At 30.5% G+C, this 16,006-nt stretch overlaps 1 protein-coding gene across 1 annotated transcript in view; it reads left to right on the forward strand.

Moving 5' to 3' along the window:
* LOC135951855 (uncharacterized) overlaps nt 1-16,006 on the forward strand; it is an 87,928-nt gene that overhangs the window by 21,023 nt on the left and 50,899 nt on the right. Inside the window, exon 2 of the mRNA XM_065501590.1 lies at nt 3,862-5,038. Within this exon, the coding sequence (XP_065357662.1) occupies nt 4,412-5,038 (627 nt within the window). The 5' untranslated portion in view covers nt 3,862-4,411. The remainder of the gene's footprint in view (nt 1-3,861; nt 5,039-16,006) is intronic.

Below are 16,006 nucleotides of genomic sequence, written 5' to 3' on the forward strand. Positions count from 1 at the left end.
GATTTAGAAAGATTTTTGTTACGGTTATTTAAAAACTAACTTTGATTTGCATTCATTAGAATTTCTGAACTTAAATACTTATTTTGAAAGTAGGACTCTCTAAAAATTTATAGTTTTTAAATTTTATCAATTCAAAAATGAACCCATTCCTTAAATAACCTGATTAAAACACTACAAATAAATACGACCAAGTAAACACGAACAAATACAAACAAGAGAGCTAGAAAAAGATAGAGCCATCTATATATATCTATCAGGAGAGAGAACGTGTGATAGATAACATTTTTAGGCATTTTTTTTTATTTAGCAAACAAATTAATTGAACACACTAAGAGAAATTTCGATCAGTTTGTTTATTTTCTCGCAAACTCAATAACACACAGTCATTCACTCACTCATACTTGCACATCAACCTGTTCATCAGTATTTTGGCCATAGTTTTGAATGAAATTGTTAACAACAACAGTGTTTGTTATTGTTTTTAGACGTTTTGTTTTCTTTTTGTTTTTTTTTTTTTGTTTGTGAAGAATTTTAAGGCCGACTAATAAAAAAAAAACCCATAAAACACAAACAACAATTTAATGTCGCGATTTTTATTCTCGTTTTTAAGAGTATAAAAGAAGCATTGACGTCAATGAGTGAAGTTGGGGTTTTTGTTTTTTAATTTTTGGATTTTTATTATTAAGTTTTAAATATTTCTTTATTTATGTTTATGTATGTGGAATTTGTGTTTTTTTTAAGAAATATTTTAAACATAAATAAATAAATAACGAATGGAAAATAAACAAACAACGACACGTTTAGGCACTCGTACATGCGTGTATTGTTGGTTAGATTGTCTTTATTTGTTTTGTAGTTATAAATATGTACAGGCTTATCAAACAAAATGGGTTAATGTCTAGGCTTATTTTGTTTTATTTGTTCCTAGTTTTTTTTCTTTATTTGTTTTTATCATTGCTAATAATACACAAGGTTGTATAAATAGGCTGGAATTTATTTAAAATTTAAATATTTGATCTAATATATTTGTGTCTGAAAAAATTAAATTTTATATTCGAATATGAAAATCCAGTTTAAATATATTTCTAATAAAAGCAATGAAATAATGATTTAATGTAGGAAATCTGAATAATTAAATGTTTATATACGAATTTGTTTGAAAATTACTTAAAGAATTTAAAAAAAATCATTATTTTGCAATAAAACTTCAAATTCGATCAAGTTGCTTAAATTTAGCTAAAATATTTGTGTAATAAAAACAATGAAATATTGATCTGGAGTAATAAAATCAAAATAATTAGGAACTTCGAAAAATTAACTTTAAGATTCGAATATATTTTCATGCTTTGGAGTAAAATTGTTTAATAATCAACTTAAATCAAGGTTTTTTTTTCAAAAAACATCGACAATTAAAAAAAAATTTAAATTCAAATCAAGTTCAAATATATCTGTTTCAACTTATCTTGACTATTTTGCTAATATGAATAATAAAATTATTATCTGATTTAAAAAATGACAATAATTAAGAATTTCGAACAAAAATGTTTCAAATTGAAAGTAAATATTTAAGTTTGAAAATATTTTTGAATGTAATTTTATTCTTATTTATCATTAATACCTGTTTTGAATTTCGAAAAAGAAAACCTTAAAATTCGAAGAATGAAATTAATGTAGAAAATATTATTTTTATAGTAATAATAAATATAATTTTAGCCAAATTTGTTTGAAATTCGAAAAATTTGGAAATTCAAGTTTTCATTGAAAATATATACGAAATTCTGAATATCGAAAAACAAAATAATTTACTTCGAAATAAATTTTTGTTCGAAAATATTTGCTGAAGTTATTTTGAACAGATAAAAGTGAAAACAAAACAAAAAAAAAATATTTTAGCAAAAAATTCAAATTTGAAAAAAAATTAGTTTTGAATTCATTTTAAGTTAAAATTTGGTTTTGACTTAATATCCATAAGAATTATAAATTTTGAAATTCGCAACTATTTGACAAAAATATACGAAATTTATAATTTCAAAATACAACATTTTTAACTTCGAAAATATTTTTTTTAATTATCTGTTACTAATTAGCTTAATTTAGCTCAAATAAAATAATTTCAGCAAGAAATTTTCAGGATTTATAATTTCGAAAATTTCGAATTTGCAAATTCGAAAATATTTTTTTATTGGAATTGAATATTTACTGCATTTAGTACAGTAAAAATATATATAAAACTAATAAATTAAAAAAAAAAATTTCAAATATAGGAAATTTATAATTTCGAAACAAATTTTAAATAGAAAAAGTTTTTTTTATCATATTTTAACCAAATTATCCATTAAAAATACTAAATTTTAAAACTGGTTTGCAATTCGAAGATTGAAATTAATGCCGAAAATATATATTTGTTTATGCTATTGTAAATGAACTGTATGAAAAATATCTTATTAGTAAAATTTGTAAGTAAGCACGAATTTCGAAAAGTAAATTTTGAAATTCCAAAATTTATTTTTTAATTTTTTTTTATTGATTTAACATTTAAGGTGGATTTGTTTGTGAAAAATTAATATGAATTTTATAAATTCAAAAAATCAAGTTTTAACTTCGAAAAAATTTTATGTATGAAAATATTTTTTTAAATTCTTTAAAACAAATTTGCCATTAAAAATACTAAAATAATAATAATTTCTGCTAAAAATATTAGTTTGGAGTGTCTTGTATTAAAAAAATTAATTTTCGAACAAATTTAGAATTTCGAAAAAGAAAATGTTCAAATTCGAAGAAAGAAATATATGACGAAATAATGTTTTTAACAAATTTCAAAATAATTTATGGAGAATTGTAGTAAAAAATAGTTTTTAGTGGAATTTAAAAAAAGCACAAATTTTGAAATTTGAAAATATTATTTTTTTTTTCATTTAATTTAAAATTAATGAAACTAAAAATTTGATAATGTTGAAAAAATTTTGAAAAAATTAATTTTAAAACAAATTTGACAACGGAAAATTTGTTGCAAGTTTTTAAAAATGCTTAAAAATAATAATTTCAGATAAAAAAAAACCGTTTAAAAATTTTGAAAAAAAAAATTTGAGATTCGAAAATTTTCTTAACATTTTTTTTCAAATGTTCTAAAAGTTGAATTTTTGTAAAAAATATGTAAGACAATATTTAAGATTTATTAAATGTTTAAAATATAATAATTTCAACCAAAATTTTACATTTTGTGGAATTTTGAAAAAGAACATTTTGAAATTCGAAACCATTATTTTAAGTTTTTTTATTGAATTATAGATAATAGTATTAAAAACCTTATTTTATGTGAAAAATATATACGAATTTATATAATTTCAGCAAAAAATTTACATTTTTGGAATTTCGAAAAAGAAATTTGAAACTTCGAAAATATTTTATAATTTTTTTTTTTGGTTTATTGGAACTGTATGTACCAATGATTTTATATGAATAATATATACAAAATTTAGAAATTGAAAAACAAAAATTATTAACTTCGACAAAATTTTTTAACGTATTTTAAACAATTTCCGCAAAAATTTTATTTGTAAGGAATTTCGAAAAAAAATATTGAAAATTCGAAAATATTTTTTTACATTTTTTTATATTAAATTAACATTAACTGTAATAATCTGTGATTATCAATAATTCCGAAGAGAAATATAAAATTCGAGTTATCAAAATATTTTAAAAAGCTATTTTGTCTTATAGATTTTATTATTTAACAGAAGGACATGAAATTCGAACCAAATTAAAACTCAAAATCGTTTAAAACTCATTAAAATTATGTTTATTTAATTATTTATTTATTGTAATACTTTAAACCTAATAATATTGTTCTACTACTTCCAGCTTAAACCAAAAATCTCATCAACCTACAACAACCTTAAATCAAAGAATCGATTTGTATCAAATGAAAATTCCTCAATAAAAACAAAATCCTAAGAAATAAAAACATAAACCAAAAGATTTTTCTTTTAAGAAAAAAAAAAAAGGAAAGAAAGATAGCATAACAAAACAAGAAATCATCATCATCATGCTGCAGAAACTGTTACAAATTTATTACAGCATTTCAAAAAACATTCCTTGATAAATCTACAAAAAAGCTCCCTCTCAACAACAAAGAAAAGCTAAACTATAACAAACAAAAACCAAATGAATAAATATTCAACATACTTGAGCAAAAAATCTACCTACATTTGAAAACTAAACAAGATAAATAAAAAATAAATCAACTGAATTGAAATAAAAAAGGAAACAGCATATCACCACATATCTCATTGAAAATTCACCACTTGTTGAAAATCATTTAAAGGGTCAAGCACAATACACCACATTAAATTCTCTTTTCCAAATCTCTTAACAAAAAAAAAAGTAAACAAACTGTCTCCTGCAGCTCTCGATGAATTTCAATCCAGCCTCTTTGCGCAACAGCCTCATGCATACAAAAATCATGGAATGGACCAATGATGATGCTCTAGAACTTATCGAACAATATCGCTCACACACCGAACTGTGGAATCGTGCCGATCCCAAGTACAAAGATAAATTGTGTCGCTTTCGCGCATGGTCGGAAATCGCCGAACGCTTTGGCTGCAGCAAAGCTGAGGTCGAGCGCAAAATGAACGTCTTGCTGACCCAGTACAGACGAGAGAAACACAAAATGTTGGTCAAACTGTATCAGGGCATACAGCCGAATCCCTCCAAATGGTATGCTTTCAAACGTTTCGACTTTATGGAGGCGGGTGGCGGTAGTGCCAGTGCCATAGCAGCTGGTATTGCTGGTGGAGGAGGAGGAGGCGGTGTTGCAGGTGGTGGTATGAATGCTAGCCTGAATTGCAGTGGTAGCAGTAGTAGTAGCATTACAACAAATGGTCATCATCATCATCATGCGGCTGCAGCCGCTGCCGCAGCAGCTTTAAATGGCTTAGCTGCTGCCGGTTATGATACATCAACAGCTGCGGCAGCAGCACCAACAATATCACATCATCGCAGAATGAAAAGCAAAGAGATGAAATATTTTGGCGCGGTGAGTAGTAACTTGTAGAGAGTAAAATATTTTTATTTATTTATTTGTTTTTTTTTTTTTTTAAATTAAACATTAAAAAGCAGTAGTACGTTTTTGTATTTTTCTGCATTCTTATCATAATACAATACAAAAAAAAGAAATGTGTTCATTAAGGTTGAGGGGATGGTTAGCCAGGTGATAGAGATGTTTAGTGGAGACACAAACCTATAAGGAATATAAAAGATATAGATTTTAATGGTGATTGTAATACAAATTAATATTTAATTCTGTTTATCAAAAAATGTTCGAAACTTTTAAATTTTTTTGTTATATTTACCTCTGTTCGAAATGTGATTGATTATTATCTGTGTGATATGGATACTTTTGGCTTTTTAGACCTTCCAATCCCGAAAATTCCGGTATTGTTAGGTATTTTGGAAGCTAGCGAACAAAATTGTAGAATTTGGATCGATTTCAATCCCAATGAGACCAAAGAGCGTCCAATGCATCCCGGAAAATGCACTGTTTGGTGTGATTTTGGGATGGCGGCATCATTGAATTATTACTAACTTATGGTCGATTTGAGGGCATAGGAGATGGGTTACTGGCCACCGACCCCGTTTTCTTAAGTCGCAGGTCTGTGCGATTAAGCCATAATCCACAGTGACCTTAAAAGCCAATATATCTTATGAAATCGGTAAAATTCAGACTGATTTATGCGCCAGAGACAGGCATCGATATGCCTTTCAAATTTATAAAAAATGTCGATGATATCTCACACACACTTTGTTTTATTTAAATTTAAAGATAGGAATCGCTTAATGGTAAAGCCTTTCTTTGAAACAAAAAGCAACTACGGATTTATGTTTTCAATAAGTTTCGAAAAACTTGAGTCAACTTTACGATACTGATATGATATCTTACAGCAATACTATTGAATGCTTTAGTCATACACAGAAAGAAACTATATTTCAATTCAAATATTTATCACATATTGAACTGGTTTCAATTATTTCATTGTTAAATTTAATGTTTTTTATGTGAACAAAAATGCCGAAATCTAGATAAATACATTTATAAAATCCCGAATCCTGGGGTTCAAAATTCCAGCTCTGATTAGCATCTAGTCATGATCAGACTGTGGGTTGTTCACATTGTCAAGTGTGACAGGTGAACAGTTTCCTCTCTTGTAAATTTTAAGAGTTTATTTTGAGTCCATTTTACTCAAATTCGTCAGTTTTTAAAGATTGTCTCCTCACGTCTGAGATAATTATCTAGTAGGGTAATCGAATTATTCGATTTTTCTCTTGTTCGAATAAAACGAATAATTCGAATAAGAGATTTCAACTTGTACGAATAATTCGATCACACGTTTAAAATTAATCGAATTATTCGAATAATTTAAATATTTTTAAAAAAGTAAAGAATGAAGTTTTGATGTCCGCTTTAAAAAATATGAGCTAGTTGGACATGATCCTGAATTCAATTACAATGTAAACGTATTAAGAACTTTTTTATGTCGTTCATTAATTCGGGTTTTAAAATGAGTAACTAATTCTTTAGTAAATGAATTATTCACTTTATCTAAATTATTTATAACAAATTGTATTATACCCTCAAGTTCTATCAGGGTTCCGAATCTTTGCTAAATCAAGTTGTCTTATACAAATCTGTCCAAATTTTGATATCATTGTCAGTGAACGTGGCTAATTTGAAATCAGGCAGTGCATGATTGACGCATTTACAAATACGCAAAAAGTTTATTACCATGTTAGACAAAGATGTTCAACGATGTTCAAAATCATGTATAAGACGAACTCCCTGCTTTTCTTGCAGCAAAACCTTAGTTTGCAATATTTGTGTTTATCATTCGATTTATTACATATTTTGTAACACTTACGTACGCGGTTAATAACATCACTTATATACATATATTTTAAGATCATGGCCTTCATCTATTTCAATGTAATCATTATAAATGTCATCCTCAATATCACTTTCGACGACCGTTTCAAAATCACATTCTCCATCACATTCAACTCCACTTTAATCTTAGTTAAAATTTTGATTATTAATTGCGATTCTTCTAATATTTCGCCAGCTAAATAACAAATATTTTATTCCGTACCTTTTATTTTCATTGATTCAAGTCCTAAGTTAAAAATTTTGAAAGATATGTTTTTAGAATTGTAACTTCTTGCAGTAATATTTATATATTTATAGAAAGAGCTATCGGAACACTCATCTACAGTGATCGAAAGTCCCTTAGTATTTAGTTATTTTGTCGAATTTTAGAAACAATACAATTTTTGTGAGTCATTATTACTTATTTAAATTTGGAATTATGAAAAATTAAATATATATGAACATTTATTCGTCTAAAAATTTTATTCTACATAAAATTGTTCGAATTATTCGTTTTTCGAAAATGGTAATTTTTAAATTGTTCGAATAATTATTCGTAAGAAATTATTCGAATAATCAAACGATCATTAGTCGAATGAATACCCTATTATCTAGTTAACATATCGTAAACCAATATAAAAGCAAAGCTCAATGTCAGTAGAAATATTTTCGGATCGTAAATACTATATGCCTTCAATTTAGACATGATTTTATCTCTATTTCGATCACTCCACCGGCATATTCATCATAGAAAAATCAATGGCTGTCCAAATTGAGTCCTTATCATTACTACTTTTGGCTGTCCAAATTGACGTTTGACCAGATAATTTTGATTATTTACTTAAGAATTATGATACTAAGTAAATGATAATGATTGATGGATGCATTGAACTTACTTGTTGATCTACTACCTTTATATCTGCTTTGCTAGGATCTGTTTATGAACTATGCTCCATGTTGATTCGCAAAATAACAAGGTGTCATTTGGAATTCGCCGCTACTTCGTTAAATTGACTAAGCTATGTTAATATGAGCCACTCTTGATATCAGACGTACGAGCTCGTTACTCTCATTCTCAATCATCACAATGATTCTCCTTAGTCCTTCGTATTATGTATTTACACTTATTTTCCAAAACTTCAATGTGAATGATTGAGGTCAATATTTATAATATATTTTAGTTTCCCAAATCACATTTTCTTGGAAAAACTCCAGTTCTTTGACCTGACTATACTTCCTTTATCTTTTAATTATGTTGAGAATTTGAAGGAAAAAAAAAACACTGTACAAAACAAAACAACAACAGAAACAAACACACACACATGCATAAATAATGACGTTGTAAACAATTTAATAAATTTTTTCCATTTATTTTTTAAACAAAAACAATTTTTTATTATGGTAGTGAAATTCTAACCAAAATCAACGATGCACAGTGGTAGCGACTGGAAAAAAAGATAGGGGGATATATTGATTTTGTCATTCATAAAATTCTAAGACGATTTAGCTTCCGTACCTCTGTCCGTCTGTCTGTTGAAAACACTATAGTTTAAAGAAATCAAATTGAATTTATGTTTACTTTTTACTGGATAATATTGTTGATTTAAAGTTTAATACAATCTATAATCCAATTGCTTGATAGTACTGGATTCAATGCTGGAATTACACTTGTTTTCAACTTGAATTTCAGAAATAATGCTTCCATTAATCATTGAAAACCCAAAAATTCAAGCACTTGAAATATTGTTGCAATTCGATTTGAAATCCAATATAACTATGTACTTGGAAAATTTAAAAATAAAAATGTTTTCCATTAAAAAATATTTGATTTGAACTTAGTTTTCCTTTTTACTGGTTTTATACAACTTTAATGCAATTGAAATTACATTTGTTTTCAACTTGAATTCCTGCAAAAAAGAAAAGAAAAATGTAAGACTTGAAATATTGTTGGAACTTAAAATTTTCTAAAATTTGAGCTGAATTTGTGATATAATGTTTAATAAAACTTGATACTGGCTGGACTCAAGGCTGCTACATACTTGTTTTTAACTTAAATTCCAGCTGCAATGCTTATTGTGCTTTTGTCTATATTTCCTACTATTTATTTTCCAATTTATTCCACTGTGCTATGAAAAACATCACAAATATAAAAGCAGTTCCTCAAAACTAGGGATGCCAAACGGGACTGGGTTTTACAAATCCCGGGATTCGGGATTTTAGAAATGTAAATCCCGGGATCCCGGGATTTTTCGGGACCCCGGGATTTTTCGGGATCCCGGGATTTTTCGGGATTTCGGGATTTTTCGGGACTTCGGGATTTTAGTTAAACGTCAAAAACATCAAATTCAACAATAAAAACTATTATATCATTAATATATTTAAGTAAAAACATAACAAATCAAAAACTAATGCGTTAAATTAAAATAAAATGGTCCATGATTTCCCCTAGCTCCATACAATTGTCCCCCGGAGTACTGTTTGAGCAGTCATAAATATCTTGATTATGCGGCAATCCTTATAAAATTTTGCACAAAATAAGTTGTAAATACTCTGAAATTATTCTGTAAAGTACTGCGGAAATCGGGCTACATTTGCCCCTAGTCCCCTTTAGAAAATAACTTGAACATAAATTTCGTAAAAGTGTAAATTGTGTAAAAGCCTGTTAATGCAAGGGAGACGTGCTGCTCTCCGATTCAAATGAAAAAATCTGTCTGCGTTTGGATTTGAAGCGAGATTAGTATTATAAAATTTAGCTTTCTAAGTATTTTGGGTGCTTCAAAATATCAAAAATCTCATAATATTTCGGGATTTGTTAATCCCGAAAAATCCCGGGATTCTTTTTTACAAATCCCGGGATTCGGGAAATCCCGATCCCGAAAAATCCCGGGATTTTCGGGATCGGGATTTCGGGATTGGCATCCCTACTCAAAACTCTTCTTTATACCCTTCAGCATGATAAGGGTATTTATAAGTTTTTCATTCGGTTTGTAATTTCTGCAGTTTTCATTTGCAATATAAAGTATATATATTCTGGATCGTTACAGATAGTGGAATCGATATAGCCATGTCTGTCTGATGAAATCAACTTTCCGAAGCCCCCAAGTAACTAATATACTTGATTGATACATCAATATATAATCCAATTTGAGTTGATATTTATTTTTCTTCTTGGACCAATAAATAGGGTATGACCCCTATTTATTGGTTGGAACTAGCAAAATAGGTTATGGCAGGGAGGAAAGTGGGAGCAGTGTTTGTGGACATTTGATTTGAATTTTCCTTCATTGAAAGTGTCAGGAAACACTTCAGCGGTAAGTTTGTTCAACATAAGGATATTACGGCTAAAGAACGAATTTCCCTGTAGTGTGTTGTGCGGTCCACTAGCAAAGGGATGTGTTCTTGATGAACACAATAGAGTTGGATATTCTACTGTCACCAATAACCACCATCGCCCTCTCCTGTACGTGGTCGAAGCACCTTCCCATACATGGGAGTTGTATATAGGTGGTGTAAATAATGAGGAGATCAGATGAAATGAAGTAATTCCTGCACCAGAAGCTTGAATGCTTCTTTCGATACTTGAAAAATGTGTTTATACCAGCGATTATCACATTGTATTTTCATTCCCATAATATCAAGAGCGTCTGATTCCACATCATCCATAAATACAGATGAAGCGACATGATCTGTCTGTGTCAAAAAGCAATACTGAATCTTGCAAGCGTTGAAGGAAGATATTGTCAGATGGTCCCGAATCATTCATGTTTTGCGTCATTGCCCCAATCTCCCACAGGCTGAATGAATATGATTGGCAAATGTTGCTGTCATCTGCAAAAGAATAGTTAAAGTTGGAAGTTTGATGTAGATGGTCGTTTATGGAAAATAAGGAAAAGAGTAGTTGAAGGAATGGATCCTTGCGGTACTCCTGAATTTATCTTGAACTCTTTGGATGAGATCCCATCTTTAACAACTCTTAGAAAGCTCGATATAAGTCGACAGAAGTTATTGCAGATACCTAATGCAATAAGTCTGGATAAAAGAGCACCATGCCAACTTCTATCGAACACCACTTTACTTTCGCCAAAACTATGAATGGAACGACAACATTTTCCCGAATAGGAAGGCTTGCAAGTCCACCATAGAGCGTTCCCTGGCGGTAAATTGTTGGACTCTAAATATTTAACCAGATGGTGGTTTACCCTAATTTCCATAACTCTGGAAAAGGCAGAAGAAATTGCCTTCGGACGGTAATTTTCAGGGTTATTAACCTCTTTCTTTTTAGGAATTGGCGTGACATTTGCAACCTTCTAACATACAGGAAATACGGCGGCATGGTATGAAATGCTGAAAAGCTTAGTTAATGGACGAGCTCACGTCGAAGAACACTGCTTCAAGACCAGCTTTGGCATGCCATCTGGTCCAGGAGACTTATTTACATTGAGATTCGAGATTTTTTTACAGCACGAGCTCGAAAGAATATATTTGGCATAGTCGCTAATACTCTGTCGTGGTCGGAGCAGTGGTTAATGACTTTCCGGCAAGTGAGAATTACTTGCGAATAATTCAGCTGAAATATTCAACACCAACGTGACGTCAATCCTTCTCCATGGCTGTGAAATATGGAATGCTGCACCTCGAGATATCCAAAAGCTGCAAGTGTTTGTGAACCAATGCCTCCGCAAAATCATACGTATCTTCTGGCCAAATGGTATCACGAATGCAAGTCTGTGGACCCAAACTAATCAACTGCCACTTGCAACGGATATGAGGAAACGCAAGTAAAACTCTATCGGCCGCATTCTACGTAGACCAGCTAACAACATCACCAGAAACGCCATCGACTGGAATTCTCATATATAGCTTTATCGACCGGGTCATTCATTGTTTGGTCATCCTTTAAAAAGCTTTTACTACCCCGGGGAGCAATAAGAATGGCTTTTTCTACCAACAATTTTTTTTACAATATTTCCCTCAAATTATACTTTGGTGAAGGGTATAAAAGATTCGGCACAGCTGAATATAGCACTCTTAGTTGTTTTTAATTTCTAGCTTTTATATCAATGAAAACAACAAGAAAAGAGAAATAAACAAAACAAGAGTATGAGTAAAGAGACTGCTGCATAAGAGTAGGTTTACGAAAATGACATTGCAAAAAAAAGCATAAAAAAAACATGCTGAAACCAAAGCTGCCAGATAATTCTGATGAAATCAGTAATTCTAAAAATACTTAGAAATACAACTTCAAATACTAATTTGAGATACATACATATTTATTCAATGTTTTTTGAAATTTACATCGCAACATTAAGATGTTTCTTAATTTGTAATAATTTTATTTCCCAGGATTAAGTTTCAAAATATTTCAAAATTTGCAGAACTCCATTTTGATTATTTGACACTGAAAATTATTCAAATCAAGAATTTCGAGCTCAAAGAATGGACAAGGAAGGTGGATCGATCCGTCTGCCGCTATCTGACGGTCAAGATAAATCGTTTGACAAAACATTTATATGTTTCTTAATTTATAATAATTTTATTTTCCAGGATTAAGTTTCAAAATCTTTCCAAATTTGCAGAATAATTCAAAAAAGGGCTCTATTTTGATTATTTGACATTGGAAATTATTCAAATCTGGCAGGTCTGGCTAAAACTAAAAATCAACACTAAACGTAACAAACAGGTGCATTTAAATGCAAATGTACAGAAAGGAAGGGGGAATGCAGGGTTATAAACGAGGAAGATATGAAGGCAAAATAAAGCAACAACTAAAAAATGGGGGGAAAATTATATTTTGTATATAGTTTTGTTTATTTGTTTTTGTTTATTTATTTTTTTTTTGCTGTTGTGGTTGTTGTCGTATTTTTTTTTAATTTTTATTTCATTCAAGTGTATATTGAGTATTAACAACAACAACAACAAAAAGAGTGTACTCGTAGTACACGTAGCTTGTATTTGCAGTAGATTTATAAGTATCTGTGTGCAGTAGTATTGTAAGGGTATTTAGTTGTTTTGATAAACAGAACGAAGGCTGTAGATACTACATACATACATACATACATACATATGTGTGTATGTACTTTTGTATGTGACTGTAAACATTGAGTAAGGAAGACGAGATGAGTACAGGGTAGATGGATTTTCAAAGGCGGGGAAGTGGGGGTTCTTCTTGTTTTTGTGGCAATCATGAACGAAAATGTAAACAAATTCTTATACTTTTATATTTATTTACCTCCATACATACGTATAGATGTGTGCGTATTTGAGGGTTATTGTATTTTTACACATATCTTTGCATTTTGCGTTTTTAAAACGCCATGCAAGAATTTTATGGGATTAATCCTGGTGTTGGGAATGTGACGAAGCCTTGACTTGACTTGTGAGTGTAAAATTAGCTTGCGTGAAAGATGTTTTCAAAGTTTCTTTATGAAGGACTTTGGCTAACAACAATGGGAAGGTTAAAATGCCGGGTTTTTAATTGGTAAATAAAATAAGAAATCAAGGATTCAAGACAAATACTAATTGTTGGTGAAAGTTGTTTGGAAAATGGTGGAAAATCAAATAAAAATTTCAAATCATCCACCACATTATTACATCTTATGCTCTTTGGCATATATCTTCATAGAGAAATCTAATATTTCTTTTGTCCTTGGTTAGTTATGTTGCTCCTATCGGCAACAAATCTCTGATTTCCTTTGTTCTTAATCTCCTATGCTGTTCCTTGGCATTTTCATAGAGAAATCTTTTGTTTCATATGTCCTTGGTTAGCTATGTTGCTCCTTCCTTGTTTAGCTATGTTGCTCCTATCGGCACCGATCTTCAGAGTTAAATCTCTGATTTCCTTTGCTCTTAATCTCCTATGCTGTTCCTTGGCATTTTGCGGACACAGATCTTCATCGAGAAATCTTTTGTTTCATCTGTACTTGGTTAGCTATGTTGATCCTTCCTTTGTTCTTAATCTCCTATGCTGTTCCTCGGAATTTTTCAGACATCGATCTCCATAGAGAAATCCTTTGTTTCAACTGTCCTTGATCTCCTATGACCAATTCATGTTTTATTCATCGTTTTGTGTATTTCCCTTTGAAATTCAATGAGAATTATATCACATCTATTCCAAAATGGACCTAATTTGCCAAGAAAACGAATGTAATGGTCCTAATTCACCAAGAGAAATGACTGTTCCTACATTCTGGTTTAAAAAGGAGCAAAACCTCTTATTATTTTTGGTTAAATATAGTTTGCTTGAATTTTCTCAACATTATTACCTGCAGATAAAGAAAAAGCTAACACAGTGGGTTTTTTCAAATGAATGGACCGTAAGGAAGATCAAGGTGAACTTGTCAAAAATTTGAATCATGACTACTGTAACTAGGATCCATTACAACACATTAGAGATCAAGGAACGGGCTACACATAGATTTTCTGAAGGTGAATCGATGCCGATGAAGTTCAATTTGGGAATTTCATACCACGAATACAGCATACAAAGAATTTCCTCAACAAATTCTTCTGAGACTATTCATAGTTTTAATTCTTTCAAACTAAAATTTATTGAGACCTCATTATTATCAGATCCCAGCTGCGTTTAATATTCAAAACAATATCATCGTTATTTTGAATCCAGTCTTCAGTAACATACCCAATCAGTCATTATAAATGTCACAATCAAATTAGCCTTTTAACCAACCAAAAGATACAGAATATTCTGCTTCGTTAATAATAAATTTTATAAATTAAAATACCTTCTGAATGGTTGAACCAATCTCATAATTTGGTAAATCCTTAAACCAATGTCATATTCGTAAGACATTTCCTATAAGACAGCATAAGGACCACCTGCAATGGTCCATGAAGTATTCAACATTATTTTCTTCGACAATTGCCTGGTATTCCAACAAAAACTTCGCGTCTATCTCCGTACTGCAGAAATTTTAAATAGTATCCGAAAGAGACACGATCATCTGCTTTGTTATAACAAAAATTTTAATGATTTAGAAGCTCAAGTTATTGAAAAAGGTTAGGTTTATATAATAGCACGATGATCAGCATACTTTACTCTATAGACATACCGCATGAAGCGATTGAAATACCCTACGAGTGGCTGAACCAATCCCATAATTTGGTAAATTTTAAACCAATGTCATATTCGTAAGACATAGGACAGTCGATCTCAAAAGTCCTACTTGCAATGTCACATGAAGTATTTAACGTTCTATCCAGCAAAACTCCACATCGTCCATCTCTTAATGGCAATCTACTCGATCTTACGATAAATTCAAGTTTGCGAATTTGCAATTCTTTCATTATCTGAAGATCTGTCGAAAATTCAAATAATACTCGAAGGAGTCACCATCATGGAACACGGTCAGGTTTAGATCGACAGTCATTAGTATGTACTTTGGTATATACTTAAATCAATGTCATACTCCCAAGAGAGTTCCTACAAAAAGCCAGATCTCAAAAGTAGAAATAGTATTTAAAATTCTCCTTTTCTAGCAATAATTCTCAGTGGTCCAATTCCTATTGGTAATCGATTAATTTGAGTTTGCAAAACAGTATTCCTTTATATCTGCAATTCTTTCATAGTCTGCTAAATTTAAACGATATACATATATTTGAAAAAGCTTAATCTTCATCTTAGTTTTTTGTTGTGGATATAGAGAAGCAACACAATGGGATTTTTCCAAAATAATGGTCCACAAGAAAGATCTAGGTGCAAGTGTCGACAAAAAAGATCATGGCTACAGCAGCTACGATCCTTCGCAACTCCTTCAAGATCAAGGAACGGGCAAGGAAGCTGGATTGACATCAGTCCAATTTGGGAATTTCATACCACAAAAGCTTTCAAAATATCATGGTACCCAACGTCGATACGCCTGCCGTTCTCAGCCGGTCAAGATGAAGCGACAGGAACTAGGATCAATCACAACACACTAGAGATCATGGAACGAACAACAGAAAGGTTTTCGTGTGAATCGACTCCGAAAAAGTTCAATTTGGGGTGTTTCACACAAAAACTTCCAAAAAATCATTGTATTTAACATCCGATTGATCCACCTGCCGGCCAATATCAGACTTGAACAGTGA

Source organism: Calliphora vicina, chromosome 2 (assembly GCF_958450345.1).
Source record: "Calliphora vicina chromosome 2, idCalVici1.1, whole genome shotgun sequence".
In the NCBI taxonomy this organism is placed as follows: Eukaryota; Metazoa; Arthropoda; class Insecta; order Diptera; family Calliphoridae; genus Calliphora; species Calliphora vicina.